This window comes from Rhinopithecus bieti, unplaced genomic scaffold (genome assembly GCF_001698545.2).
Source record: "Rhinopithecus bieti isolate Rb0 unplaced genomic scaffold, ASM169854v2 scaffold_763, whole genome shotgun sequence".
NCBI lineage: Eukaryota > Metazoa > Chordata > Mammalia > Primates > Cercopithecidae > Rhinopithecus > Rhinopithecus bieti.
This window is the reverse complement of record NW_016803270.1, coordinates 107,546-134,871: the sequence shown is the minus strand read 5'-3', so window position 1 is coordinate 134,871 and position 27,326 is coordinate 107,546. Positions and strand designations below refer to the sequence as shown.

Below are 27,326 nucleotides of genomic sequence, written 5' to 3'. Positions count from 1 at the left end.
TTTTTTGAGACAGAGTCTCACTTTGTCGCCCAGGCTAGAGCACAGTGGAGCAATCTCGGCTCACTGTAACCTCTGCCTCCTGGCCCTACATGATTCTCATGCCTCAGCCTCCCAAGTAACTGGGACGACAGGCGTGCACGACCAAACCTGGCTAATTTTTGTATTTTTAGTAGAGGCAGGGTTTCACCATGTTGGCCAGGCTGGTCTTGAACTCCCGATCTCAGGTGATTTGTCCACCTCAGCCTCCCAAAGTGCTGGGATTACAGGCGTGAACCACTGTGCCCAGCCCATAATATTTTCATAATTTGGCAAAATGTCAATTGAGAAAACTGAGACTGAGATACTAAGAATAAACATGACATCACTGTTCCCTTACTGGAAAGCAGAAACACAGAGAAAAGACAAACAAAGTACCGTTTTACACTCAAAGTAGATCTCGAGTATTCTACACCTTAGAAAATCAAACCTACTCCAAGGGGCCAGGGCAATCTATAATAGCACCATTTGAACAAATTTGGGTAAATCCTGGAAATGAGAACTGTATGGGTACTAACAGAAAACTTCCTCAGTGCTGTGCCCTGAACGCTAATAATTAAAGGATAATGAGGAAAATCAGGGGTAATAAGCACGTGACTTTAATTTTCTTTTGCTATCATTTAAAATATTGCCTCTTCCCTTCCATAAAAAATAAAGTTTTTAATAATGTTAGAAATTCACAACAACCAAGTATAAAATTTGCATCTTCGAGAGCATCTTCCCTACTACAGAGGCAGAGCCATTACAGTTGTGGTTTCGTAACTTAGTGAGCCTGAACACCAGCAGGAGGGGGACTGTAAAATGCACATGCCCAGGCCCCCTTCACAGAGAGCCTACTTCCCAGGCTAGGTATCTACATTTTGAACATGCATCCAGGGGAAATTCACAAAACAGGACATTTTTTTAGATAAATGTTATTTAAGACAGGTATAATGTTTGTTCTTTTTTCCTTAAACCAAAAAGCAAAACAAGTGTCAAAATCCTCACTCGGAGTAGCTGCCAAAAATAGCTGAAAACGCTCCAAGATGATTAAATCAGGATTGAATGTCACAGCCACGGAAAAGAACCATGCGACTGACTGCATCATGCAATCTCTCAGTCTGAATGATGCATCCAGCCATGCCTGTGAATCTGGGTGTTGTGAGTCTAAGCTACTAATCATATTTCTTACAGTTTCAACTTACAGTGGGCACTTAATCTAGGAATGTCACTCAACAATATTTACATCAATTATGCATATATTTTAAAGTATTCCTGAACAAATAAAAAACAGCTTTAAAAGCTACTCTATGGTATAATGTGCTCCAGCATTTTTCTGTTTGGAAACTGATTTCAATCAACATGATATAAAATTGTCTAAAGCGTTATTTCACCTATTGATGTTTAAAATATTTTCTCAGGTTAAAAGACATTTTAATTTGTACAGGAAACATGATAAAAGACTCCAGAAAATATATATTTTTATCATCTAATTCACAGAAGGATACAAAATCTAAAATCTAAAATGTCATTTATTAAGATTGTATGATTTTAATATGCCACTATTTAAAAATATCAAGCATAGTTTGCCTTTTGCTTAGTTTTGTGTATAATCTAACAGTTAATTGTGTTGAAACAAGAGTGCATGACTTTCAGTTGCTGAATAACACATTATTCACTAAAGATCCAAACTAACATCATCCACCTTAACCTCACTGATTTTTACATTTTATTTTTATTTATTTATTTATGAGACAGAGTCTTGCTATGTCAGCCAGGCTGGAGTGCAGTGGGATGATCTCAGCTCACTGCAACCTCTGTTCCCTGGGTTCAAGCAATTCTCCTGCCTCAGCCTCCCAAGTAGCTGGGATTACAGGTAGCACGTGCCACAACACCCAGCTAATTTTTGTATTTTTAGTAGAGATGGGGTTTCACCATGTTGGCCAGGCTTGTCCTGAACTCCTGACCTCAAGTGATCTGCCTGCCTCAGCCTCCCAAAGTGCTGGGATTACAGGTGTGAGCCAGCATGCCTGGATGGCCTCACTGATTTTTATAACAGCCCAATGACTGCAGAATACATTATTTTCAAGTACCCATAAAATGTCCACCAAAAAGGCCATATGCTGGACCAAAAAATAAGTCTCCATACATTTCAAAAGACTGCAAAAATCATTGTGCTGAACATCTACATCATGATGTTCTACTGGCTCAACACATAAACTCTGAGGGCATCTAATGTCGGCTGGAGTGCAGGGGGATGAATGGAAACAGTAATTGGTACTGCATAACCCTTCAGGCCTTACTACATTGTGCTACACATAAATGAGTCCACTGAGTTCAGCATTCTCAGAAGCACTGAGATCGTACAGCCCCATAAATCCTACTTGTGCAACAACCAAACTTCCACAACAGGTTATTCCAAGCCACACGCCAAAGCCAAGAAAACACGTTATAAGCCACGCCTCACTTGCTCTATGGAAAAGCACAAAGTCAAAGTGTAAAGCAGGATGGCACCACCCTGAGGGAAAGCTTGCATCTGTAAAAATAAAAAGGAAATGTGGTGGAGAAACAGGCGTGCTCATCCCAGCTGTTAAGAGTACAGAGAGTACCAAAGGGACAAGTGTACAAGTGAGCACAGCAGCTGGCTCCATAGTCACCTAAGTGTCCACAGCAAGTACAACGAGACTGTACATGAATCCACACATCAAAACACAGCCGGGAGCAGTGGCTCATGCCTGCAGTCCCAGCACTTTGGGAGGCAAAGGCAGGAGGAGCGCTTGAGCCCACGAGTTTGATACAAGTCTTGGCAACATAATGAGATCCTGTCTCTACAAAAATGTTTAAATAAATTAGCCAGGCATTGTGCGGTATGCCTATAGTCCCAGCTACTCAAGAGGCTGAGGTGGCACCCAAATAGGAAGAGAGGAAGTCAAACTATCCCTGTTTGCAGATGATATGGTAAACCCCACAGTCTCTGCCCAAAAGCTCCTGGATCTGATAAACAACTTCAGCAAAGTTTCAGGATGCAAAACCAATGTATAAAAATCAGTAGCATTCCTACACACCAACAACATCTGAACTAAGAGCCAAATCAAAACACAATCCCATTCACAACAGCCACAAAAAGAGTAACATGCCTAGGAATACAGCTAACCAAAGAAAAGATATCTACAATGAAAATTTAAAAACACTGCTCAAAGAAACCAGATATGATACAAACAAATGGAAAAATGTTCCATGCTCTCGGATTGAAACAACAAATATCATTAAAATGGCCACACTGCCCAAAGAAATTTACAGATTGAATGCTACTCCTATCAAACTACCAAAGACATTCTTCACAGAATTAGAAAAAAAAAAAAAGTAATTCACATGGAACTGAAAAAGAGCCTGAATAGCCAAGCCAAGCCAATCGTAAGCAAAAAGAACAAAGCTGGAGGCATCACATTACCCAACTTTAAACTATAGTACAAGGCTATAGTAACCAAAACAGCATGGTACTGGTACAAAAACAGACACACAGACCCATGGAACAGCACATAGAGCCCAGATATAATGCCACACACCTACAACCATCTGATCTTTGACAAAGCTGACAAAAACAAGCAACGGGGAAAGGACACCCCATTCAATAAATGGTGTTGGGATAACTGGCTAGCCATATGCTGAATATTGACACTGGACCCTTTCCTTACACCACACATAAAAATCAATTCAAAGGGCTGGGCACAGTGGCTTACGCATGTAACCCCAGCACCTCGGGAGGCCAAAGCAGGCTCAGGATCGCTTGAGGTCAGGAGTTCGAGACCAGCATGGCCACCATGGTGAAATCCCATCTCTACTAAAAATACAAAAATTAGCCAGGCAGGGTGATGCATGCCTGTAATCCCAGCTACTCGGGAGGCTGAGGCAGGAGAATCACTTGAACCTGGGAGGCAGAGGTTGCAGTGAGCTGAGATCGTGCCACTGCACTCCAGCCTGGGTGATAAGAGCGAGACTTCATCTCAAAAAAAAAAAAAAAATCAATTCAAGATAGATTAAAGAATTAAACATAAAATCTAAAACTATAAAAACCCTGGAAGATAACCTAGGAAATACCATTCTGACTACAGGTCCTGGACAAGACTTCATGATGAAAACAGCAAAAAATTTACAACAAAAACAAAAATTGACAAATGGGACCTAATTAAACTAAAAACCTTCTGCATAGCAAAAGAAACTATCAACAGAGTAAACAGACAACCTACAGAATGGGAGAAAATATTAGCAAATTATGCATCCAACAAAGGTTGAATATCCAGCATCTATAAAGAACTTAAGCAAACTAACAAGCATAAAATAACCCCATTAAAAAGTGGGCAAAGAGGCCAGGCGTGGTGGCTTACGCCTGTAATCCTAGCACTTTGGGAGGCCCAAGGCGGGTGGATCACGTGAGTTCAGGAGTTTGAGACCAGCTTGGCCAACATGGCAAAACGCTGTATCTACTAAAAATACAAAAATTAGCTGGGCATGGTGGCGGGCACCTGTAATCCCAGCTACTCAGGAGGCTGAGGCCAGAGAATCGCTTAAACCCAGGGGACGGAGGTTGCAACGAGCTGAGATGGCACCACTTCACTCCAGTTTGGGAGAAAGAGCGAGATTCCATCTCAAAAAAAAGGGGGGGTGGGAGGGGCAAAGAACAAGAACAGACACTTTTCAAAAGAATACATACACATGGCCAATAAGCTTATGAAAAAATGTTCAACATTACTATCAGAGAAACGCAAATCAAAACCACAATGAGATACCACCTACACCAGTCAGAGTGGCTATTATTAAGTCAAACAATACATCCGTGTGGTGTGAGAAATTTGAAGGAAAAAAACTAAAAGTCAAAAAATAACAGGTGCTGGCAAGGGTGAGGAGAAAAGGGAATGTTTATACATTGCTGGTGGGAATGTAAATTAGTTCAGCCATCATGGAATCCAGTGTGGCAATTTCTCAATGAATTTAAACAGAGTTATCATTCAACCCAGCAATCCCATTACTGTGTATATATCCAAAGAAATTGTTCTGCCATAAAGACACATGCACACATATGTTCATCACAACACTATTCACAATAGCAAAGACATGGAATCAAGCTAAATACATATCAGTGGTAGACTGGATAAAGAAAAAAATGGTACAAACATATGGAATACTAGGCAGCCGTAAAAAAGAACAAGGTTATGTTTTTTGCAACAACATAACAACATAAGTGAACTAACATGGGAAGAGAAAACCAAATAATGCATGATCTCACATGGACATAAAGAGGAAAACAACAGACAGCAGGGCCTACTTGAAGAGGGAGAGGATCAAAAAATTAGTCTACTGGGTATTATGTTTATTACCTGGGTGACAAAATAATCTGTATACCAAACCCCCATGACACTCAGTTTACCTATATACCAAACCTGCACATGTGCCCCTGAATCTAGAATACAACTTTTTTTAAAATAAAAGGCTGAGGCAGGAAAATCACTTGAGCCTGGGAGGTTGAGGCTGCAGTGAGCTATGATTATGCCACTGCACTCCAGCCTGGGTGACAGCTTGGGTCTCTAAATCAGTAAATTAAATTAAAACAAAAGACTACACAGCCATGTTGGCATAGCTATGGTTCATGGTCACAGAAATATATATATGCTAACCTCAAAAAAAAAAAAAAAAAAAAAAAAAAACCTACTATACAAGTTTCTTTGTTTAAAAGAAAAGACTGTGTCTCTATCTATCTGAAGAAAGGGAAGAGTCAGGATGAAAACCTCAAACAACAGTGATGAGCTCTCAGCAACAGCAGGATGGCAGGCGATTAGTTCCTTTGTATGTTTCTGTATTTTCCAATTTTTCCTCACACGGAGTTGTGCTATTTTTACATAGGAAGCTAACAACAAGAGAGAGGGACCGAGAAAGAGAGAGAGGAGAGAAGAAAAAAAAAAAAGAAGGAAGAAGAAGGGAGAAGAGGAAGACATTGAAAGATTGATACACTAATTCATCCCTTTCTAACATTCTGGTGGAAAAAGAGCACCTGTTTAAATTCTTCATAAATCTCTGTAGTTGCCTTAAATGTTGGAATTGAGCCACACAATAAATGAAAGATGGTACTCTTCNAAAAAAAAAAAAAAAAACCTACTATTCAAGTTTCTTTGTTTAAAAGAAAAAGACTGTGTCTCTATCTATCTGAAGAAAGGGAAGAGTCAGGATGAAAACCTCAAACAACAGTGATGAGCTCTCAGCAACAGCAGGATGGCAGGCGATTAGTTCCTTTGTATGTTTCTGTATTTTCCAATTTTCCTCACACGGAGTTGTGCTATTTTACATAGGAAGCTAACAACAAGAGAGAGGGACCGAGAAAGAGAGAGAGGAGAGAAGAAAAAAAAAAAGAAGGAAGAAGAAGGGAGAAGAGGAAGACATTGAAAGATTGATACACTAATTCATCCCTTTCTAACATTCTGGTGGAAAAGAGCACCTGTTTAAATTCTTCATAAATCTCTGTAGTTGCCTTAAATGTTGGAATTGAGCCACACAATAAATGAAAGATGGTACTCTTCAAGTGGACTGCAGAAAAGGATTCCAGAGTTACCCTAAGCCTGGCTCACTCAAAAGCCCAAGAAGGAGAAATGACACCAAGAAGCATTTTGTGATACAATGTATTCCTGGCCCACAGGAGCCACATGAGACAAAATCCACAGTGACAGGTACAACAGTGAATCTAATCTTCTAAATTTACACAATATTTGGTATTTGATTTTTTTTTTTGTCTTACTTGAAATTTCAAGCAAACATTTAAGATATGCACCAACTCTCAGCCAGGCATGATGCTGTCAGGAATATAGCTGTGAGCAAGATACAACAGCTGTGTGCACCCAGCTCACGGCTGAGGGAAAGAAGAGCAGGCCAGCGGAGAGAGGGCCAGCAACCAGAGGGAGCCCCAGTAGGAAACAGAGTGAGTATCTGGGTGATCTTACCATCTTCTGACCTCGTGATATAACCTAACTGGTTGAATATCCTATGCTACTGCCATGAGGTTTTAGGAGACAGTCAACCAGGTCACTGCCTCCATACAACCATGCTGATGTAACTATGTATGTGGCTATGAGCCCTTCTGCAATTCCTTATAAGCCAAATACAAAAGGAGTGGCCAGGGCTGGGTGCGGTGGCTCATGTCTGTAATCTCAGCACTTTGGGTGGCCAAACTGGGCGGATCATGAGGTCAGGAGTTCGAGACCAGCCTGACCAACACGGTGAAACCATGTCTCTACTAAAAATACAAAAATTAGCTGGGCATGGTAGCGCACGCCTATAATCCCAGCTATTCAAGAGGCTGAGACAGAAGAATCGCTTGAACCCAAGAGGCAGAGGTTGCAGTGAGCTGAGCTCATGCCACTGCATTCCAGTCTGGGCAACAGAGCGAGACTCCCTCTCAAAAAAAAAAAAAAAAGAGCCAAACATCCTGTCAGGCATTCTCAAAATGATGAACGTTCCTCCTCCCCCTCCTCTTACTCTTCCTCATTCCTCTCAAAAGTACAGAAAAAAAGTGGGGTACTGGGAGGGAACACTGAAGAGCAGTAGGTGGAAATGTCCAGGAGCCAAACTCACATACCACAGTAAAGACTGGGGAAGCACACACAGAGCATCAGAGCACTGACAGAGAAAAGGCCGAGCTTCCTGAGACCCAGGCCCTGCATGGGAGAGGCTGCCCAGGACACAAATGGCCCATCACACAGCATAGCCAAGCTTCCTAAGGGGCAGGCCCCACACAGGGGAGGCTGCCTGGGACACACTTGCCCATCGCACAGGAACACGGTGCACCGCACAGGCTGCTGTTGGGATCGATCTTCTCTGGGCCAACACTGGGACCAGAATGCAGAGTGGCTGTACACTGTATATACGGAGATGATAAGGAGAGGCCGGACTTGTGAAGGAAGATGTTATGTTTGGTTAAATTAAGGTGGAATATGGCATAGAAATCTTTTTGTGATATTTCCATTGTAAAAGCTGTAGTTTTAAAACCCCAAAATCTAGTGTTAAGTCCCAGGTATCAAGAAAATCATTACACCTTGGTATTCAGGACAGTGAAGATTCATGACACTTATCACAAAAGAAAATATACTAGAGTGGGTGGCCCAAACATAATTTAAAGTATCTGTCTAAAACAGAAAGGAAAAGAATCGCACCCGGTCCCCAGTCCTGAAAAGAAAAAAAAAATGCATTCAAAAAGGTTCCCCAGGACTTGAACTCACTCTGTCTTTATCGTCTGCTACATCACAGAGAATGTCATCAAGGTCTAGTATTCCTCCATCTCCATGTTCTAAGCGATGCACTTGTATCCAGTAGTTTGGGTCCTATATGAAAGAACAGAAACATTGAATATAGCAAGTTAGCATCACCAAAAGGGAATGAGACATTTCAAACCATGATAACTTCCTGCCCATAAAAAGGAATCAACCCCATATCAACAATACTGCAATTGATTAAAAATTCAGGCAGCACCCTAAGCTTGGTATTGAGTCATTGCTCCTTTTATGGAGTGACTCATACACACTCTTCCTTTTGGCTCTGGTGCTGATACTCTATTATAATAGAACTGCACAAACCAGCAATATGTGCTGCAGAAGTAATATTGATTTCTCTAAAGCATACTACATTTCCTATTGCCCAATATATGAAATACTTATCATACATACTTATTAATCCCCCCAGTGCAATCTACAGAAATATTCTAATAAGCAAACAGCATATGCCTCTGAAGAATTCGTATTTTTGCTTATCTGCATAAAGTAGTTTGCACAACTTGGTGGCTCAAAGTGTTTCTTACAAACAGGTCTAAAGATAGGGACACAGAAGGATGTTGACAAGACCAAAGTGAACAAAGCACATCCTGTGTGGTTTGAGTTTCTTTATACAGAGACAAAAATCTCACACACACACATCAAAATGCCTAAACACATACACACACACACACACAAACACACACACACAAATTTGCAGTGGTTATCCTGCAGTGGGATTGGGGAGAAGGAAAAAAAAAAGGACATATTTTAAATTTTATACACTTCTATATGGTGTATGCATATTTTAAAATCCTTAAAACTCTGCTTTCAAATTATCTGAAGAAGGAATATTGTTGTGTGTTTCTGAACTTCTGCATCACTCTCACATACATATTCAAATGAAAATATACTAAATTGTATGTTTCACCATTCCCTACTGTTTTTGCTATCCAAAAGTTCAAGTTAATCCTCCATTCTTCAAACCTAAAAGGTGATGTTTGGTACAGTTCTTTCCTGAAGCAAAGATTGCAAGAAGGAGGCAAACGATTAATGAGAGTTCAAATACAGATTCCTGGACCCTACTACAGATCTATTGACCAAGACCCTGGAGAAGGGGTGCGGGGAGAATCCACATTCTTAAGAAGCTCTCCAAGTCCATCTCTAACAAAGCATGCCTAAGAATCACTAAAATGGAATGCTTATTTTAAAAATGCAGAATGACCAATCCTTGTCACTTTTTAACCAGCACAGCAAGTAACTCAGACCTTAATCCTCAAAGTTAGTAAGCATTATCATTAAAACCATTATGCAAGTAACAGAGTTCCTCTGAACCCTCATCTATCTGGACCTCTATAAAAGGAATCATTTATATAGAACGCTGACAGTTAAGTTTGTAAAACACACACACACACACACACACACCCCTTGGCATCCTCTTCATTTGTGGGGCCTATTCTGACTGCACATGAATCCCAATTACAATATCATCCAAGAGTCCTTGGGACACCTGCCACTGAGACAGCTCCAGAATTTGTCATGTCCAGATGTGTTGAGTCCCCAAAGAATGAAGTCCCAAAACCATTTACTAATGGTAAATGGTATTTCCTCTTCAAGGAAAATTGGAAATAATGTCCTGGGGGTGAATAAGGAAGAGGTGCCCCCTTGCCACTTAGAATAGCCACAACCTGCCCACCTCTTCCCACCAAGCAAGCTCAAGGGTGACCCAATCAATTTAAATATCAACTTTCATTTCTAAAATACTTCCACACACACAAGCACACCGACCTCCAAAATGTGGCTTACGAAACCATTCTTTAAGCCTCCTGATTCTGTTCACTCCCTCCAGATGAGATCATTATCTGCAGCCTTTATATAATATTTGTAGCCACCCCTTGGAAATAAATCCCCACCTATGGACTTTCTCAACCTCAGAACTTCATCCCTCACAACCTGCTACATTTCCACCTTTTCCCCGGCACTTTCCCTTTCACAGCCTGTTAGGCCCTGCAAAACTTCCCCCCTTTTCCCCGGCACTTTCCCTTTCACAGCCTGTTAGGCCCTGCACAACTTCCCCCCAACTCCGTGCCCAAGGCCTCCGATGCCTAGACCCCACCTTACCCTCCAGGCCAGCCCTGTCCGTCCATCAAGACTTCTCAGGCATCCTCTTCTCCAAGAGCTTTTCCTGACCATCACAACCCCCAAGCAAATCAGCAGTCGAACTCCAGCCCACTGTTTTCTTTTGTTTATAGACAGAGTCTGGCTCTGTCATCCAAGCTGAAGTACAATGGTGCAATCATAGCTCACTGCAGCCTCCAACTCCTGGGCTCAAGCAATCCTTCCACCTCAGTCTCCCAAAGTGCTGGGATGATTAGGCATGAGCCACAGAGCCCAGCCTGTCCCACTGTTAATGTTCCTAAAAACCACAATCGTATGGAAGATAGTAGTCAGGTGTCAAGCTTGAGCCTTTAAAGGCTGTGAATTATTTTTACACATGCAGCACAAAACCTTTCGTTGACACTATTTTGCCTTCCAGTTACTATACCAATTATCTGATGATCTTCACAGCAAAATTTTTTAAAGAATTGTTCATACTTGCTTCAAGCGTGTTTCCTCCCATAACCCCATTCCAATCAGGCTTCCTCTTCCATCACATCCACAACAGCCTCCACAATGCTTAACACAAAAGTCTGTTGTCTGTCCTCATCTTATTTGGTCTATCAGCAGAATTTGTTACCCCCTCTTTGAAATACTCTATAAACTTGACTTACAATCCTCCAACTAACTGATCAAGGCTTTTCTAATTTTGAGAGTCAACAGTTGACTCCTGCCTCTGGAGGGGTCCTGACTCAACAGTCAGCTATGCCAAGCAGTCATGATAACATCATGCCAAGGCAAATATCAGGCTTCCACTTACTAAATGCCACTCCACAAAAATGTGCTGAATGGATATGACTGTTTGAAAAGAACTGAGCAGGAGATCAACAGTAACCCCAACAGAGCATGTTGCATTGGGAAAAAAAAAAAAAAAAAAAAAAACATATAAAATGACCTCCTCCCACAAGAGTTTAAAACCAGGAAGGATATTTTTGCCACTGAGAAATCCAACTCCTTAGAACAGTGGTCTCTTGGGAGATTTTAACTGGCAGCTTTCATAACATAATTCTCTTTCAATGAACAGAAGACTTGCTTTATTTTAAGGGAAGAGTCCAGTCTCCAATAGAGAAAAAGTTAGAGGATACTTACTGATTCGACTTTGTAGTAGTTTGCAATAAAAAGTTTAAAATAATAATGGTAGGAATCTTTGCTGTCCAGTCCACAGACACTTAGAAAAGTAGCTGAGCAAAAAATTGTGATAAGGTCTGGCATGATGGCTCATCCCTGTAATCCCAGAACTTTAGAAGGCCAAGGCATAGTGACCCACACCTGCAGTCCCAGCTAAGTGGGAGACTGAGGCAGGGGGATCCCTTGAGCACAAGAGTTCAAGGCTGCAGTGAGCTGTGAATACACCACTGCACTCCAGCCTGGGCAACAGAGTGAGGCCCCATCTCTTAGGGGGAAGATAAAAGTTATGATAAGCCACTTTTCATACTACCAATAAACTCTAATTCTACAATAATTGCATCAGTCATCGGGTGAATAAACAAACATGACACAACATTCAATTAAAAAAGAAGAAGGTTTCTCATTCAGGATATGTCAATTTAAAATAACAAAAGACTTTAACAATAATTGTGTATTATGACAACCAAAAATCCATCATACACAGCAATAAATGAGGAGCAGAGTTCATCCATCAAATAGATGATCAAGCAGTGAATGTCCCCATGGGGCAAGGCTTGCAAGGATAGGTCCAAACCCACACAAGAAACCTGGAGACAAAACCACATGAAGAATCACTGCTCTTATTCAGATAAAGAACATGACCTTCACCTGGCCTAGTGCTAGAGAGAACATTTCCGAAGACTAAGTTGGAATGTAAGCAGAGGTAACCCTACAAGATGCAAGTTGCAAGGAATGCTGACGCCCACTCTACTCCAGGATGTGGTAAGAGAGAACAGCTCAGTCTTAAGGAGAGACTACCTCCTAACCTACCTTCAGGAAATCTCTCAGATTCTATAAACCGCATCGTTATCCTATGCAACAAGTTAATGAGCTTTCGTGAGTTATGACATGTATAATGCATAGGCTTCACATATTACCTGCATGTGCAAATTTCAAGAAAAGTATCTGCAACTAGAAATAGCACCCTACTTTTGCATTAACCATGGCATATAGCAATGGTCAATATCCTAACTTAAGACCAGAAAAAGATCACTGAAAAAAATCTATGTTGATAAAAAAAAATTTGAGTATTTACTACATGCAAAGCATTGCATGAAGGCAAAGAAACAATCATCACCCATCGTCAGAAATTAAAGTGTATCTGACAGGCCAGGCAGAGTGACTCACACCTATAATCCCAGTGCCTTGGGAGGCCGAGGCAGGCGGGTCACCTGAGGTCAGGAGTTACAGACCAACCCAGCCAACATGATGAAACCCTGTCTCTACAAAAAGCACAAAAATTAGCGAGGCATGGTGGCATGCGCCTGTAGTCCCAGCTCCTCCTTCTCCTGTAGTCCCAGGAGAATCACTTGAACCTGGGAGGCGGAGGTTGCAGTGAGCTGAGATCACACCACTGCACTCCAGCCTGGGCAACAGAGCGAGATTCCATCTCAAAAATAAAACAAAATTTATCTGACAAAACATAAACAAGTCATAAAAAAGAGGTAGACCATGAGTTCAAAGAAAACTACACCAAAAAATAATAATAATAATATTTTGTGAACTCAGGAAGGAAAGATCACTCTCACTTGGAAAGGTCAGTTTATGGAGAGGTTTTAGCAGAGTAGGCTCTTAACAAATGAGTAGACCAGAGGGACAGGGCACAAGAGGAGGACCCTGAGCAGGCAGAAGGGTGTGAGCAGCAGGGAAGAGAGGCAGAGGTGATTCAGAACGCTGTGAACACAAAGATAAAAATGAAAGGGTAAAACATCATCTCAAAAGACACACTTTTATTTTTATTTCCTCCTGAAAGCCCACTGAAACCACAATACACATGTGGGGATTTTGTTGTTATTTGTTTTTTCCAAGCATAATCCCACAAAAACAAAGAGAACAGAGGGAATGAGGGAAACAGTTTTTGGAAGCTGAGAAGCAGATGGCCCAGAGACAACACATTTTGCAGAACTAAGAAATGGAACCCCAAGGTAACTGTGGGGAAAGCCAGGAAGCAGCAAGACTCCCCCCACAGAGCGGCTAAGAGGCTCTGGAATGGGGAGAACCAAGAAAGTCAGAACACAGGAACAGAGATGGGAAAAGGCAGACACGGTACTTTATGCCTGTACTCCCAGCACTTTGGGAGGCAGGGGCAGGAGGATCACTCAAGCCCAGGAGTTCCAGACCAGTCTAGGGAACATAGTGAGGCCCCATCTCTACAAAAAGCTGGAAAAATCACCGAGGTGTGGTGGTGTGCGCCTGTGCCTACAGTCCAGCTACTTGGGAGGCTAAGGTGGAGGATCTCTTGAGCCCAGGGGTTCGAGGCTGCAGTGTGCTTGTCTCTAAAATATAATAATAAAACAATTTTGGCTGGGTGTGGTGGCTCATGCCTGTAATCCTAGCACTTTGGGAGACCAAGGTGGGTGGATCACTTGAGGTCAAGAGTTGAAACCAGCCTGGCCAAGCATGGGTGAAACCCTGTCTCTACTTAAAAATTACAAAAAATTAGCCAGGCATGGTGGCGGGTGCTGTAATCTCAGTTACTCAGGAGGCTGAGGCAGTGAGAAATCGCTTGAACCCAGGAGGTGGAGGATGCAGTGAGCCGAGATCGTGCCACTGCACTCCAACCTGGGCAACAGAGCAAACCACTCCATCTCAAAATACACAATAATAATAGTAATAATAATAAAATTTCAATATTAAAAAAAAGAGCCAGGCATGATAGTACATACCTGTAGTTCCAGCCACCTAGGAGGCTGAGGTGGGAGGATCACCTGACCCTGGGGAATTTGAGGATGCAGTGAGCCATGATTGCGTCAATGCATTCCAGCTGGGCACAGTAAGACCGTGTCTCAGAAAAAATAATAACAACAAATTAAAATAATAATAAATTTAAAAGATGGGAGGAAAAATAACAAAATTGTCTGAAAGTCTGTAGTAATTAAAGCCCTAGCTTCCCAGTGCTTCCAGAGAGCACAGTGACTGCCCCTCCCAGCCCCTGGCAGTTCACTGCAGCCTCAGATAGCAGGTCTGGACTGAGAAACTAGAGGAGGAACAACTGTAGAGGTGCCTTGTTGAAAATGAGAAGAGCCAAGTGAATATTTATGTACTGATTGTAGAAAAATCCAGCCCTCTGCTTCCACTTGCTCTCAGAATGCCAGCCAGGGCTTATTCCTGCCAGGCTAAAGGTGGGAAGATCTTTCCCTGGGCCTCTGTCCATCTAAAGAGAAAAGGCAGGGGGGGGAACCCGGCCCCGCCCGGGCCCCCCCCCCCCCCACCCAGTGAAGCTCACTCACAGTGTATGCCCTTGCCTGAACTCAGTGCTCTCAAGTTACCATTAGTGCCTTAAGTCAGAGCCAACCATGGAGAGACAGACTTTTAAGAACATCCCAAGGATGGAAGAGAGAACAAAACAAATAGTAAACACAACTTGAAAGAACCAGAGACTGTATAAAAAGATGCTATTAAAAATCCATCACTGATATTTTAAGAGAGGTCAGATGATGGTACATCCAGGTTGCAGAGGAAGATGAGAAGGGAGGAAAGCAAGAAAGGAAGAAACGTGCTGAGGGATAATTTTTTTTTTTTTAAAAAGTATTTTGGAATTAAAATATGAAAAACAGGCCAGGCACAGTGGTTCATCCCTGTACTCCCAGTGCTTTGGAGGCCAAGGCATGTGAACTGCTTGAGGCCAGGAGTTCAAGGCCAGTCCAGGCAACACAGCAAGATCCCATCCATACAAAAATAAAATAAAATAAAAAAATAAAAATAAGCCAGGTGTGGTAGCATGCGCCTACAGTCCCAGCTACTCAGGAGGCTGAGGCAGAAAGATTGCTTGAGCCCAGGAGTTCAAGGCTATGGCGAGCTATGACTGGGCCACTGCACTCTAGCCTGTGTGACAGACACTCTGTCTAAAAAACTAAACAAATAAAATACTAAAAATGAAGAGCTCAACAGGAAAACTAAGAGAAGTTGAAAATATCTCCCCTAGGAAGTTGGGGAAAAAAGAAGAAGATTAAAAAGGCTAATAAAATTAGACCTGTCAAGTCAGTCGAGCAACTGAGTAACAGGAGTCCTAGAAAAGAGAATTGGGAAAACAGAGAAATAACCAAAAACAATTTCAAGTTAATTCCCCAAAATGACATATGTTTCCACATTAAAAAGTTCCATAGAGACCCCAACACAATGTATAAAAGCAGACATACACCAAGGCATATCAGAACACAGAAGAAAAACAGAAGACTGGTGGCAGGTAGGGAAGGAGAACGTCCAGAAAATAAAGCACAGGCCACAGTGAGGGATAAGGAGTCACAGCAATACTGGGATCTAGACAATCATCTACCAGTGACTTCAAAATTCCTACAAGAAATAGTTCCCTATCCTAGAATTCCGTTTCTTGCCCCAATACCAGTCAAGTACGAAGGTAGAAAAAAGACAATTTTTAGAAATGCAACGTTTCCAAAAACATTACCCCTTTGTAACTGGAAGGTGTGTTCCAACAAAATAAGGCAATAAACCATGAATGAGAAAGACATAGCATATGAAAACGGGAGACGTAACACAGAAGACAGCTCCCGGGACGATGGTGAAGGTGGAGTGAAGGTGGATCCCAGATTCCAGGATGTCAGCTGCAAACCTGGAACAGAGTGACCAGTCCAGACACCCCAAATGTGGCCTCTTCAAGATAGCAGTGAAAGAGTACCCAGTGCAACTAAACACAGCAAGACACAATTTTAACAACTGGCTAAAGCTGAGGCTCATTAGTTATAAATATACAGAAGACCAACCAAAGGAAAAAACATTCTTCATTCAAGAAAAACCCAAAAGTTGTGAAGGAAAGAAAAGGTGATCAAGGTATCATGCATGGTTCAGCTATAAGCAGCTTTAATAGTAAAAATGTGAGCCTAGAATATGTAATCAAATTTGTAACAAAGCGGTCTAAAAAGTCTGTGAGAGAGAGGAGAAACACAGACACACACACACACAAAGAGACAGAGATCCTAGAAGTGGCTACCTGTGAGTGGGGACATAGCACACATAGGGTAGTGAAATAGGGTTAAACCTTCCATTTTAACTCAACAAATGATGACAAACCACAAGAAAAAAGAAAGAGATAAGCAATTTACATAAAAATATAAAAGTAAACATCAAAAGAACCAGCAGCAAGAGTTGGAAAAGGCAACCTCTCCCATAGAAGGCTCTGCTCTTTTTCATAACAGTCCTAATAGTGCTATCTCATCATGTGCACATATGTCACGTTGAGAAACAAAAAGATGAAAGAGAAACAAGTTTGAAAAGTCCTTTAAATAATAACCATGGCACACAGTACAGTTTAGCATCCACCAACCAGATTAGCCACATGATAGTTACGTTACCAAGACAAATAAAGTCTTAGTGGTGATATAACAAACAGAAAACATTTCATTTTTTTGTTTTGTTTTTTAAAATGTCCCTCAGACTTCAAAACACTTCATTTTAAAAGTCAACAAAAGAATGCAATCAGAACTATGCTTCTCTCTAGATTCTCTGGGCAAGTAACTCCAATTTACTTAAGCCAAAACAAACATTTTAGAATACATTCTGAAGCTCTGTTCTTTTTTAAAAAAAAAAAAAAAAAAAAAAGAATCATTAGCACTTCAAGACAGATATCACACATGCAATTCTGACTTTTCCTCATGTAATCAGCTTCACTTTTTAAAATGCTGATTGGCCAGGTGCAGTAGCTCACGCCTATAATCCCAGCACTTTGAGAGGCGGAGGCAGGAGGACTGCTTGAGTCCAGGAGTTCGAGACCAGCCTGGCCAAGGTAGGGGGACTCCATCTCTACAAATAAGTTTTTTCTAGTTGTTAAATTTGGTTTTTTAATTAACTGGGCATGGTGCTGTGTGCCTGTAGTCCCAGTTACTGGGGAGGCTAAAGCAAGAGGATCACTTGAGCCCAGGAAGTAGAGGATACAGTGAGCTATGATCGCACCACTGCACTCCAGCCTGGGCAACCCTGTCTCGGGGGGGGGAAAAAAGCCAATCTTTCCCTATAAACTGAAACATAGGACCCATTTGCAATCTTGTTATAGGAACACTGCTAAACATTATACAAATGTTTTTGTTGCCTTCTCAATACAGGGAGAAGACACAGTCAGATGTCATAGCTGATGTTCAACAACAAAATAATGATCTGTATCACCACAAGGGAGGGACTAATAGCTCATGCTAAGTACACTGCTCAGCCCCCATTCTCCACTCCAAACCACACCCAATACCAATGCCAAAGCCTCAGCACCACAACACAAGACAGCAAACCACAAACCTGCTGCCTCCCTTGACAGGTGGGGACAGCTTCATTTATCGCATCAATCAAAAGTGAAAATGGAGGCATGAAACCAGGTGAAGTCCAACCTCAAGGAAATAACTTTCTGGCATTTAGTTTTATTAGAACTAGCACATAATCTCTCACAGGGTTACACATTATCCAATAATATGGGAAATCAGCCCATCGGTGACCTCCGAGCTCTGACGTGACTTTCGTGCCAACACAGTGTCATGGAAATTCCCTCAACTCCTCCACCATTCTACAGAAACGGAGGGAATGGCCTCAGACTACAGCGCTGGCACAGGACAGAGCCAAGGCAAGAATGAGACAGCAGTAACCACCAGTTAGATCTGCACTGCGTTTTACAACTTTAAAAAATGCATTCATGTGCATTATCTCATGTGGAAAGAGGGCTTATAATTCCTATTTTCAGATGAGAGAACTGAGACTCAGAGGGCATAAATTGCCGGCAACAGGTCACAATTCATAAATGCTGTCAGCCAGGACTCCAGCCCAGGTCTGCTGATTCATTCCCAAGTCCTTTCTCAGACTAACACTGACAGTTTCCAATCTGAAGCATCAGGGTTGCCTGTCTTCTTTCCATGGCCCCTCCTCCCAGCCTCTTCTTTGACAGCTTCATGTGATAATATAGTACATAAACAGAAGGTCCAGGCCAGGCATGGTGGCCCACACCTGTAACCCCAGCACTCTGGGAGGCCATGGCAGATTGCTTGAGTTCAGGAGCCCTAGACCAGCCTGGGCAATATGGCAAGCCCCTGTCTCTACAAAATACAAAAATCAAAACAAAACAAAAAAACTTAGCTGGGCGTGGTGGCAGGCACCAGTAGTCCCAGCTACTCAGGAGGCTGAGACATGAGGATCACTTGAGCCTGGGAGGTTGAGGCTGCTGTGAGTCATGATTGTACCACTGCACTCCAGCTGGGGTAACAAAGCGAGACCTTGTACCAAAAATTAATTAAAATTAATTAATTAAAATTAAAAGATGAGGTCTAGAAAAGGTTTATTTTGATAAAAAGGACCAGGTGTTGTGGCTCATGCCTCTAATCCCAGCACTTTGGGAGGACAGGGCAGGAGGATCATTTGAGCCCAGGACTTAGAGACCAGCCTGAGCAACACAGTGAGATACTGTCTCCACAAAAAATTAGGGTTGGGCGCAGTGGCTCACACCTGTAATCCCAGCACTTTGGGAGGCCGAGGTGGGCAGATCACTTGAGGTCAGGAGTTTGAGACCAGCCTGGCCAACATGATGAAACCCCATCTATACTAAAAATACAAAAATTAGCCAGCTGTAGTGGTGTGCACCTGTGGTCCGAGCCACTTGGGAGGCTGAGGTGGGATGATTGTTTCAGCTCAGGAAGTCAAGGCTGCAGTAAGCAGTGACAGTAAGCAGTGATCGCGCCACTGCACTCCAGGCTGGGTGACAGAGTGAGACCCTGTCTCAAAAAAACAAAATAAAATAAAATAAGATTAAAAAAAAGGTGTGGGCTGTTAAAACCAAGTCTGAAAAGCCACTCCGTTAAAAATTCTATTACATGCTCTAATCACATCATGATTTAAAGTGGTGGTTCTCCAAGTGGGAGTCCAGGCCAGCATCACCTGATAATACGCTGGAAATTCCAATCCCAAGCTGGATACACCATCAAAAAAAAAGTCTCTGGAGGCAGGACCCAGCCATCTATTAATACATTTCAACTAGCCCTTCAGGTGTTTCTGATGCACACTGAAGTTTGAGAAACGGTGATTCAGAATAAGGGGCGAGAAGAGATCAGAGAGGAAGCTGAAACACCTTGTGCCTCTTCCATACACTACGTTTTGGACCATCAACTCGTGGGTTTAGCGCTTCTACCCAAATTTTTGAAATCAAATAGATGTGAGCTATGACATCTTTAAAATGGTTACCACGAACACGCATACATATTTGTCTCCTATAAGCATACAGATTATCTCAGTTTTCACTGTCAGAGTCTCTTTCTCAGTGTTATTTCAACTCCAAGCTCTGTGCAGAGGATTGCTAAAGCCACGTATTTAGACCAGAACCCTCCCAGCACTCCCACTTCAAACATCCACCTCTCACTGCACCTCACCCTGGGAACAGTCTGAATCCTCCAAGGAGCCTGTTTTAAAAGCCTGCCAGGAAATTTTTACGCAACAAACAAAAGAATACCCATTTGGGAATTACTTATGACTGGACAATGTTTTTATGGAGTCCTACTTTACTTCAAATAGATTAAGCTTATATTCCTTATCTTCCCTGTAACATCAACTTTCTTGCCTTCTTCATTCCTACTGATAGCAGCATCCTCCTGATTTAACCTAATCAAAACATAACCTAACTTCTTCTTTACAGGAAATACAGGGGATAGAGAACCAAAGTAAATGATACCATAAGGAAACAATCAGACAAATCTAGAATGTGCGCTTTTTTGTTTTGTTAGTCTTTACAATGCAATTGCACTGATCTTTAAAGGAAAAAAAGGTCCACTTCATCTGATATCTAAGTGTAATGTATGATCCCAGAGTGGATACTGCATCTGGAAAGAAAAAGTACTATGAAAAAGGAAATGATGACTGAAGAAATTTGTCAAATTAAGTTAGGTAACAGAATCATACATTGATAAGTTTTCAGAATGTGATCATTGTACTATAGTTATATAAAGAATGGTCATGTTTTGAGGAAATGTATGCTTAAGTAATAAGAGTGAGAAGTGTTATCTGTAATTTAGTCTCAAATGGTTCAGCATAAAAAAAATGCATACTATTACTAATGTGTATCTGTGTGTTTATAGAGATAGAACAACAATGTAGCAAATGTAAACAATCGGTGAATCTAGGTAAAGTATCAGTGATGCATTTCACTAAAGTGTACATTAGAAATGTTTCAAGAGAAAATGTTAAAAATAGGTCATTAAAAAAATAACCTGGGGACTTTTCTAGACCAAAAAGATTAAGGAGGAATACCCAAATTCAAGGTGTGAGTCGTGTTTGGGTCCTTGCTGGGGTTAAAAAGGAAGTCACTGTAGAAGACATCTTGGGAACAATGAGGGAAATTTTAATATGGGCTCAATATGAGACAATATTAGGAAATGATTCTTAATTGTCCAAGTGATAATAGCTTTGTGGATATTTAAGGAAAAACCCTCATTCTAAGGAGTTGTGTTCTGAAGTATTCAAAGATAGAGAGCCATGTCTGCAAATAGCGCAAAAATATATATATATACACACACGTACACATATACGTACATGTACACATGTACATATACACATACAGGTGAGAACCCCTTAACCCAAATGTTTGGGACCAGAACAATTTTGGATTTCCAATTTTTTCAGATTTTGGGAAATGAGATTTCTCGAAGATGGGACCCAAAATTAAACAAAAAAGTCATTTATGTTTCAAATATGCCTTATACACATAAACCGAAGGTAATTTTGTACAACATTTTAAATAATTTTTTACACGAAACCAAGTTTGTATTAAGTCCAGGTTTGTGTTAAGTACTTATGTGTGTAATTTTCCACTTGTGGTATCATGTCAGGGCTCAAAAAGTTCCAATTTGGGAGCATTTCAGATTTTTGGATGACAGATGCTCCACCTGTACACACACACACAGGAATAAATATGTATTATTAGGAGTGCGAACAGGAAAATGCAAATCATCTCAAGTATTTTAAAGAGAGGGAAGTTAATACAGGGAACTGGTACAAAGATTTGTAAGAAGAGTCGTGACTCTAAACCAGGATGGCGGTGGAGGTGGGGGCCACCCACAGGTTAGCAGTAGCAGGAGGCTATGACTACCCCTGAGCTGAGGGGATAAGGGGAGGTAGCACCAGAGACCAGGGCTGCAGTGCCTCAGCGGAAGTGGGAGCCATGGAGGACTCAGGGGCAGGAGCTGGAATGTGGGGAGAGGCTTGCTGCAAAGACAGCCCAAAACAGAGAGGGAGCAGAGACCTACTTTGGGGCTATCTCATCACGGGGCCTCCTGTCTCCCACCAAACCACCCCACTGGCCAAACCCAATCAGAGGTCAACTGACACAGCTGTGCTTTGTATGATTCTCTCAGCTACTATTTGAGTTTTTCATAACAAATTGGGAAACCAGATTAATTTTAAACAAATTTAATGACTCAGGGTTCATGAGAATACAGGAAGCCAGCATTCTCACATACTGCTCCTGAGTATTTTGCACACATTTTTGGAGAGGCGGGGGGAGAGAGGTAGAATTTGGTACCATGCATCAAAATGCTTAAAACAAAATATACCCATTGATCTAGAAATTTAAAATGTGGAGAAAGATATATGGTCAAGATGCATATATTAAATGGGATATTTTAATATATAACAATAGAGAATGGGAAACTAGCTATACATGCAAAAATAGGAAACAGGTTGAACACATCCAATCAATGAAACACAACAGAGCAATTCACAACGTTGTTCACAAACTGTTACACAAGACGTTGTTTCATCCCTAGTTTGGAGAATGTACTATCTATAGCCATAGACAAAAGAACTGCTATATACAACTGGCAGTGCTTGTCTATATTTCCTGGCATTCCATAATAAATATATATGTGTGGTTTTAAATTTTTATCCTCTTAAATAACTAGTGAATACATTTCTTTCTTTCCCATCCCCCCTCCTCTCCTGTTCCCAATAAAATAATGACTATCCAATTCGCTTCTAGACCCCATCTCTTCAATCCTGTCTGACATCTTGCTACATTTATCTTCGCAAAATATTTCTTTTATCACGTCACTGTCCTGTAATATGAGTTATTTCCAATGACTCACTACTTTCTAAAAGTCAAAATCCAGTGTCCTTGGCCAAGCTCTCAAAGCTCATCCCAAGCCGGTTTGTGACCAGACTCAGCGTTGCCTCACCATATTTGGATGTTCAATTGTTGTGTTCACTGATAAACCCCAAGCACCCAAAACAGTGTCTGAGACAGAGAAGATGCTCAAGAAATACTGGTCGAGTGAAGAGACTCTTACGTTTTTGTTTATTCTCTTCCACATATCTGGAAAGCTTTCATCCCCAGAGTTCCAACTACCCAAATTGTATATCTTCCCAAATCCAGTTTAAAAACCATCCCCTTGGCAGGACACAGTGGCTGGCACCCATAACCTCAGCACTCCAGGAAACCAAGGCAGGAGGATCACTCGATGCCAGGAATTCAAGACCAGCCTGGTCAACATAGCAAGACTCCATCTCCACAAAACAAATTAAAAATTAGCCAGGTGTCAGGGTGCACACCTGTAGTCCCAGGTATTCTGGAGACTGAGGCAGGAGGATCACTTGAGCCCAAAAATTCAAGGCAAAAGATGAACTAAGATTGCATCGCCACACTCCAGCCTGGGTAATAGACCCAAATCCCATGTCTAAAAAAAGAAAAAACAAAAACTCCCCCTCTATGAAATGTGCTCCAACTCTAAAGTATTTACCTAAGCCAGGTGCACCTATAATCCCAGCACTTTGGGAGGCCGAGACAGGTGTATCACTTGAGGTCAGGAGTTTGATACCAGCCTGGCTAACATGGTGAAACCCCATCTCTACTAAAAATACAAAAAACTAGCTGGGCTTGGTGGTGGGCATCTGTAATCCCAGCTACTCCGGAGGTTGAGGCAGAAGAATCACTTGAACCCAGGAGATGAAGGTTGCAGTGAGCTGAGACGGTGCCACTGCACTCCAGCCTGGGCACAGGGCGAGGTTGGCTCAAAATAAATAAATATTTACCTAGAACACATTTGTCACTTAATAGCTTATTTCCTGTATATGCATGGTACTTTGTTTATCTCTAGATAAGGTCTCCAAAGGCAGGGGCCATCTTCAGCTTTTTTTAGCATAAAACAAAGAACAAAGCACTGTGTTGCATAACTAGTGTGTCCTAGAAAAAAATAAAAATAATACCCCTATTGGGTATAGAAGACCTTACACAAGAGTTTCTAGGATAATGTAATCAACAAACACAGGCCTGTGCTCTCCTAGCTGCCAAAAGAAATGCGTGGACATGCCAGGCCATGTCAGGATCATCGCCCCCATTCACCCTTTATCCTGTCCCTCAGAGCTGGCTCAAGAAATGCTGTGCGATTATTCTAGTTTACATTCCAGGGAACATTTCAGATGCGGGGAAAGAAGACATCCAGATACTCTTCTTCCCTTGCAATGAAAATGAACCCAAACTGCAATATGAATACCTTCATCCTCACCTGCAGAGGTGGGTCCCCAGAGTGACTGCCAGGAATCTTGGGTAGAAGAAGTGAGTTTAAGCCCCGATAAATACTTCACTCATACCCCAGAAAAAAGAGGGCAAGCCAAAACTCACCTTGGCCAACCCAGTTCTCCCCACTCTAGTCCTGATGGATCTAAGAGTGTGGAAGGGTATGAACAGTGAGTAGTATTGTTACCTGATGAACTGGTAGACAGAAAACAGAAGGCTTTACTGAGGGCAGGTAGTGAATATGGAATAATCCAAGCCTAAGTCCCTAAACCACAGTGTGGACCTACAGGATATTCTGCTCCAGAACTCAAATCTGTATCTGCAAGCTTCACAACCATCAGCACCATGAAAGCAGGCACCTGGTGCTGCACCCACCTCCTAATCCATTCCGTTCCTTCACCCTCATTGTGATTACAGAGCACTTCTGACATGATGCCTGCTTTCCCGTGTGACAATCCTGCAATATCAATGTTTTCAGCTGTATTTTGTAGAAGAAGAGACTAAGGAATAGGACACTTGACTTGCCTGAGATCAACACCACATAATGTCGCAGTCCAGCACAGCCTTAGGCTCAGACGCTGACCTGGAAATCCACATTTTCCCTTTAGGACACACTGACTCTTCCAAGAAGTTTGCCAGGGGGGCCGGGCGCGGTGGCTCAAGCCTGTAATCCCAGCACTTTGGGAGGCCGAGACGGGTGGATCACGAGGTCAGGAGATCGAGACCATCCTGGCTAACACCGTGAAACCCCGTCTCTACTAAAAAAAAAAATACAAAAAAAAAAAAAAAAAGAAGTTTGCCAGGGGACACATTAGGAGGGAAGAGACTGTCGCAACACCCACGATAAAAGACCTTTTTCAAGGGGGTACACATGAACATAAAGATGGCAACAATAAACACTGGGGACTACAAGAAGGAGAAGGGAGGCTGGGGAAACGGTTGAAAAGCTATTGGGTACTATGCTCACTACCTGGGTGATGGAATCAGTCGCACCTCAAACCTCAGCATCAAGCAATACGTATACCCATTAACAAACCTGCACAAGTATCCCTGAATCTAAAATAAAAGCTGAGGCCGGGTGCAGTGGCTCATGCCTGTAATCACAGCACTCTGAGAGGCCAAGGCAGGCAGATTGCTTTAAGTCAGGATTTCAAGACCAGCCTGGCCAACATCGTGAAACACCGTCTATCAAAATACCAAAAAAAAAAAAGTAACCAGGCGTGGTGACAGGCACCTGTAATCCCAACTACTCGGGAGGCTAAGTGCAGGAGAATCACTTGAACCCAGGAGGCGGAGGTTGTGGTGAGCTGAGATCGCACCACTGCACTCCAGCCTGGGCAAGAGTGAGACTCCGTCTCAAAAATAAATTAATTAATTAAAAGTAGAAATTATTTTAAAATAAAATAAATTTTAAAATAAAACCTTTTCTTCTTAGAACAGAAAAAGAACGGAATAGTGAAAGCTGTATCATCCACCAGGTAATATGCTAGACTAATTTCACTATGAAGAAGTCACGCTTTGCACCACATTGCCTATCACAGATAAACAATCTAAGACACACTCCATTCCATGCTCCAGGCAGTGCTAGATTCAAGGTGCAGAAAAAACAACCAGGCCAGGTGTGGTGGCTCACACCTGTAATCCCAGAACACTTTGGGAGGCCAAGGAGGGCAGGTTGCTTGAGGCCAGGAGTTCAAAACCAGCCTGGGCAACAAAGCAAAATCCCATCTCTCCAAAAATTTTAAAAATAAAAGTAGTCAGGCGTGGTGTTCTGCACCTATAGTCCCAGCTGCTCGGAAGGCTGAGGCGGGAGGATCGCTTGAGCCCAGGAAGTCAAGGCTGTAGTAAGCTATTATCACGTCACTGCACTCCAGCCTAGGTGACAAGAGAGACCCTGTCTCAAAAAAGGAAAAGAAAAAAGAAACAAAAACAACCCGGAAACATAAAATAGGGTCACAGACATCTCCAGGCAGAGATCTGCCCTGAGGCCTCTGAGGCCCAGTAACTATTGTATTGGGTGATCTTTTTAAAAATTAACTAAAATGTTGAATATTTCTCTCCTATTTATAAAAGAAATAATCCAAAACAACCAACCTGGGAGAACTTTAAGGTTACTCATCCAGCCTAAGAGAAGAAAGACCTACCCTCTCCTGTTTACTTCTCCCTAGCAAACAAGAGATGTTGACTCAGAGCAAAAGGAATTTTTCTGACCTGGAAAGAAAACCCTCACTGAAACATGATAAATTCGAAATGGCTCTGAATCCTAAAACCAACAAACAAAAACCTGACCCCGAAGTAGCTCCCCACTTCCCTGTCACATTACTTAATCCAAAATGACCTGATTTTCATAAAGAAAGGCTCCCAAATGACTTCAACATACAAGATTAATTCCTCACACCTGGCTATATGAAACCCAACTGCGTTGGAAGAAATATTCCTACATGAATATAACAGAGTAGACCATTATTAGGAAAAATGAACCCACGAAGCCTTGCACCTACCTCTGATTTCCTCTTTGGAGCTACGGACAAACAGTTATCCAACTGCACCTCATGGCATCTGTACTTAAATCCAGCACACCCCACACTGTGTGGGGTCCAAGTTAAAGTGCCACAGCACCCCAACATCCTAAGTGTGGCCCCAAGGGGTGGACGCCAGACCACGGCACAGCTTAGATCACAGCCACTTGTGAGGACGGAAGGGCCTGTTCCCAATGTCTCCTCAGGATTGCTGATGTCTGAGGTGGGGTTCCTGTCTCCTTATAGGATACTCCTACTCTTAGCCAAGGGAGGGATCTATGATGGTATCTTCAAAAGATTTCCATAAGATCACAGGGTGCTCCTGAGTCTCACTACCACAGACATCTTTGTAAGCAAAGAACACACATCAACTTTTTTCTTTTTTTTTTTTTTTTTGAGATAGAGTCTCACTCTGTCGCCCAGGCTGGAGTGCAGTGGTGCATTCCTGGCTCACTGCAACCTCCGCCTCCCAGGTTCAAGTGATTCTCCTGTCTCAGCCTCCTGGATAGCTGGGACTATAAGCACGCGCCACCATGGCCAGCTAATTTTGTATTTTTTGTAGAGACGGTGTTTCACCATGCTGGCCAGGATGGTTTCGATCTCTTGACTTCATGATACACCTGCCTTGGCCTCCTAAAGTGCTGGGATCACAGGCGTAAGCCACCATGCCCAGCCTTTTTTTTTTAAGAGACAGGGTCT

General features: G+C 42.2%; 1 protein-coding gene across 24 annotated transcripts in view; it reads right to left on the bottom strand.

The window, feature by feature from the left end:
* The window catches only part of PARD3 (par-3 family cell polarity regulator), a 724,849-nt gene that overhangs the window by 589,984 nt on the left and 107,539 nt on the right, over nt 1–27,326 (bottom strand). For all 24 annotated transcript variants that reach the window (XM_017871440.1, XM_017871462.1, XM_017871451.1 and 21 more), the window contains exon 2: nt 8,277–8,378. In XM_017871440.1, coding sequence (XP_017726929.1) covers nt 8,277–8,378 — 102 coding nt within the window. The remainder of the gene's footprint in view (nt 1–8,276; nt 8,379–27,326) is intronic.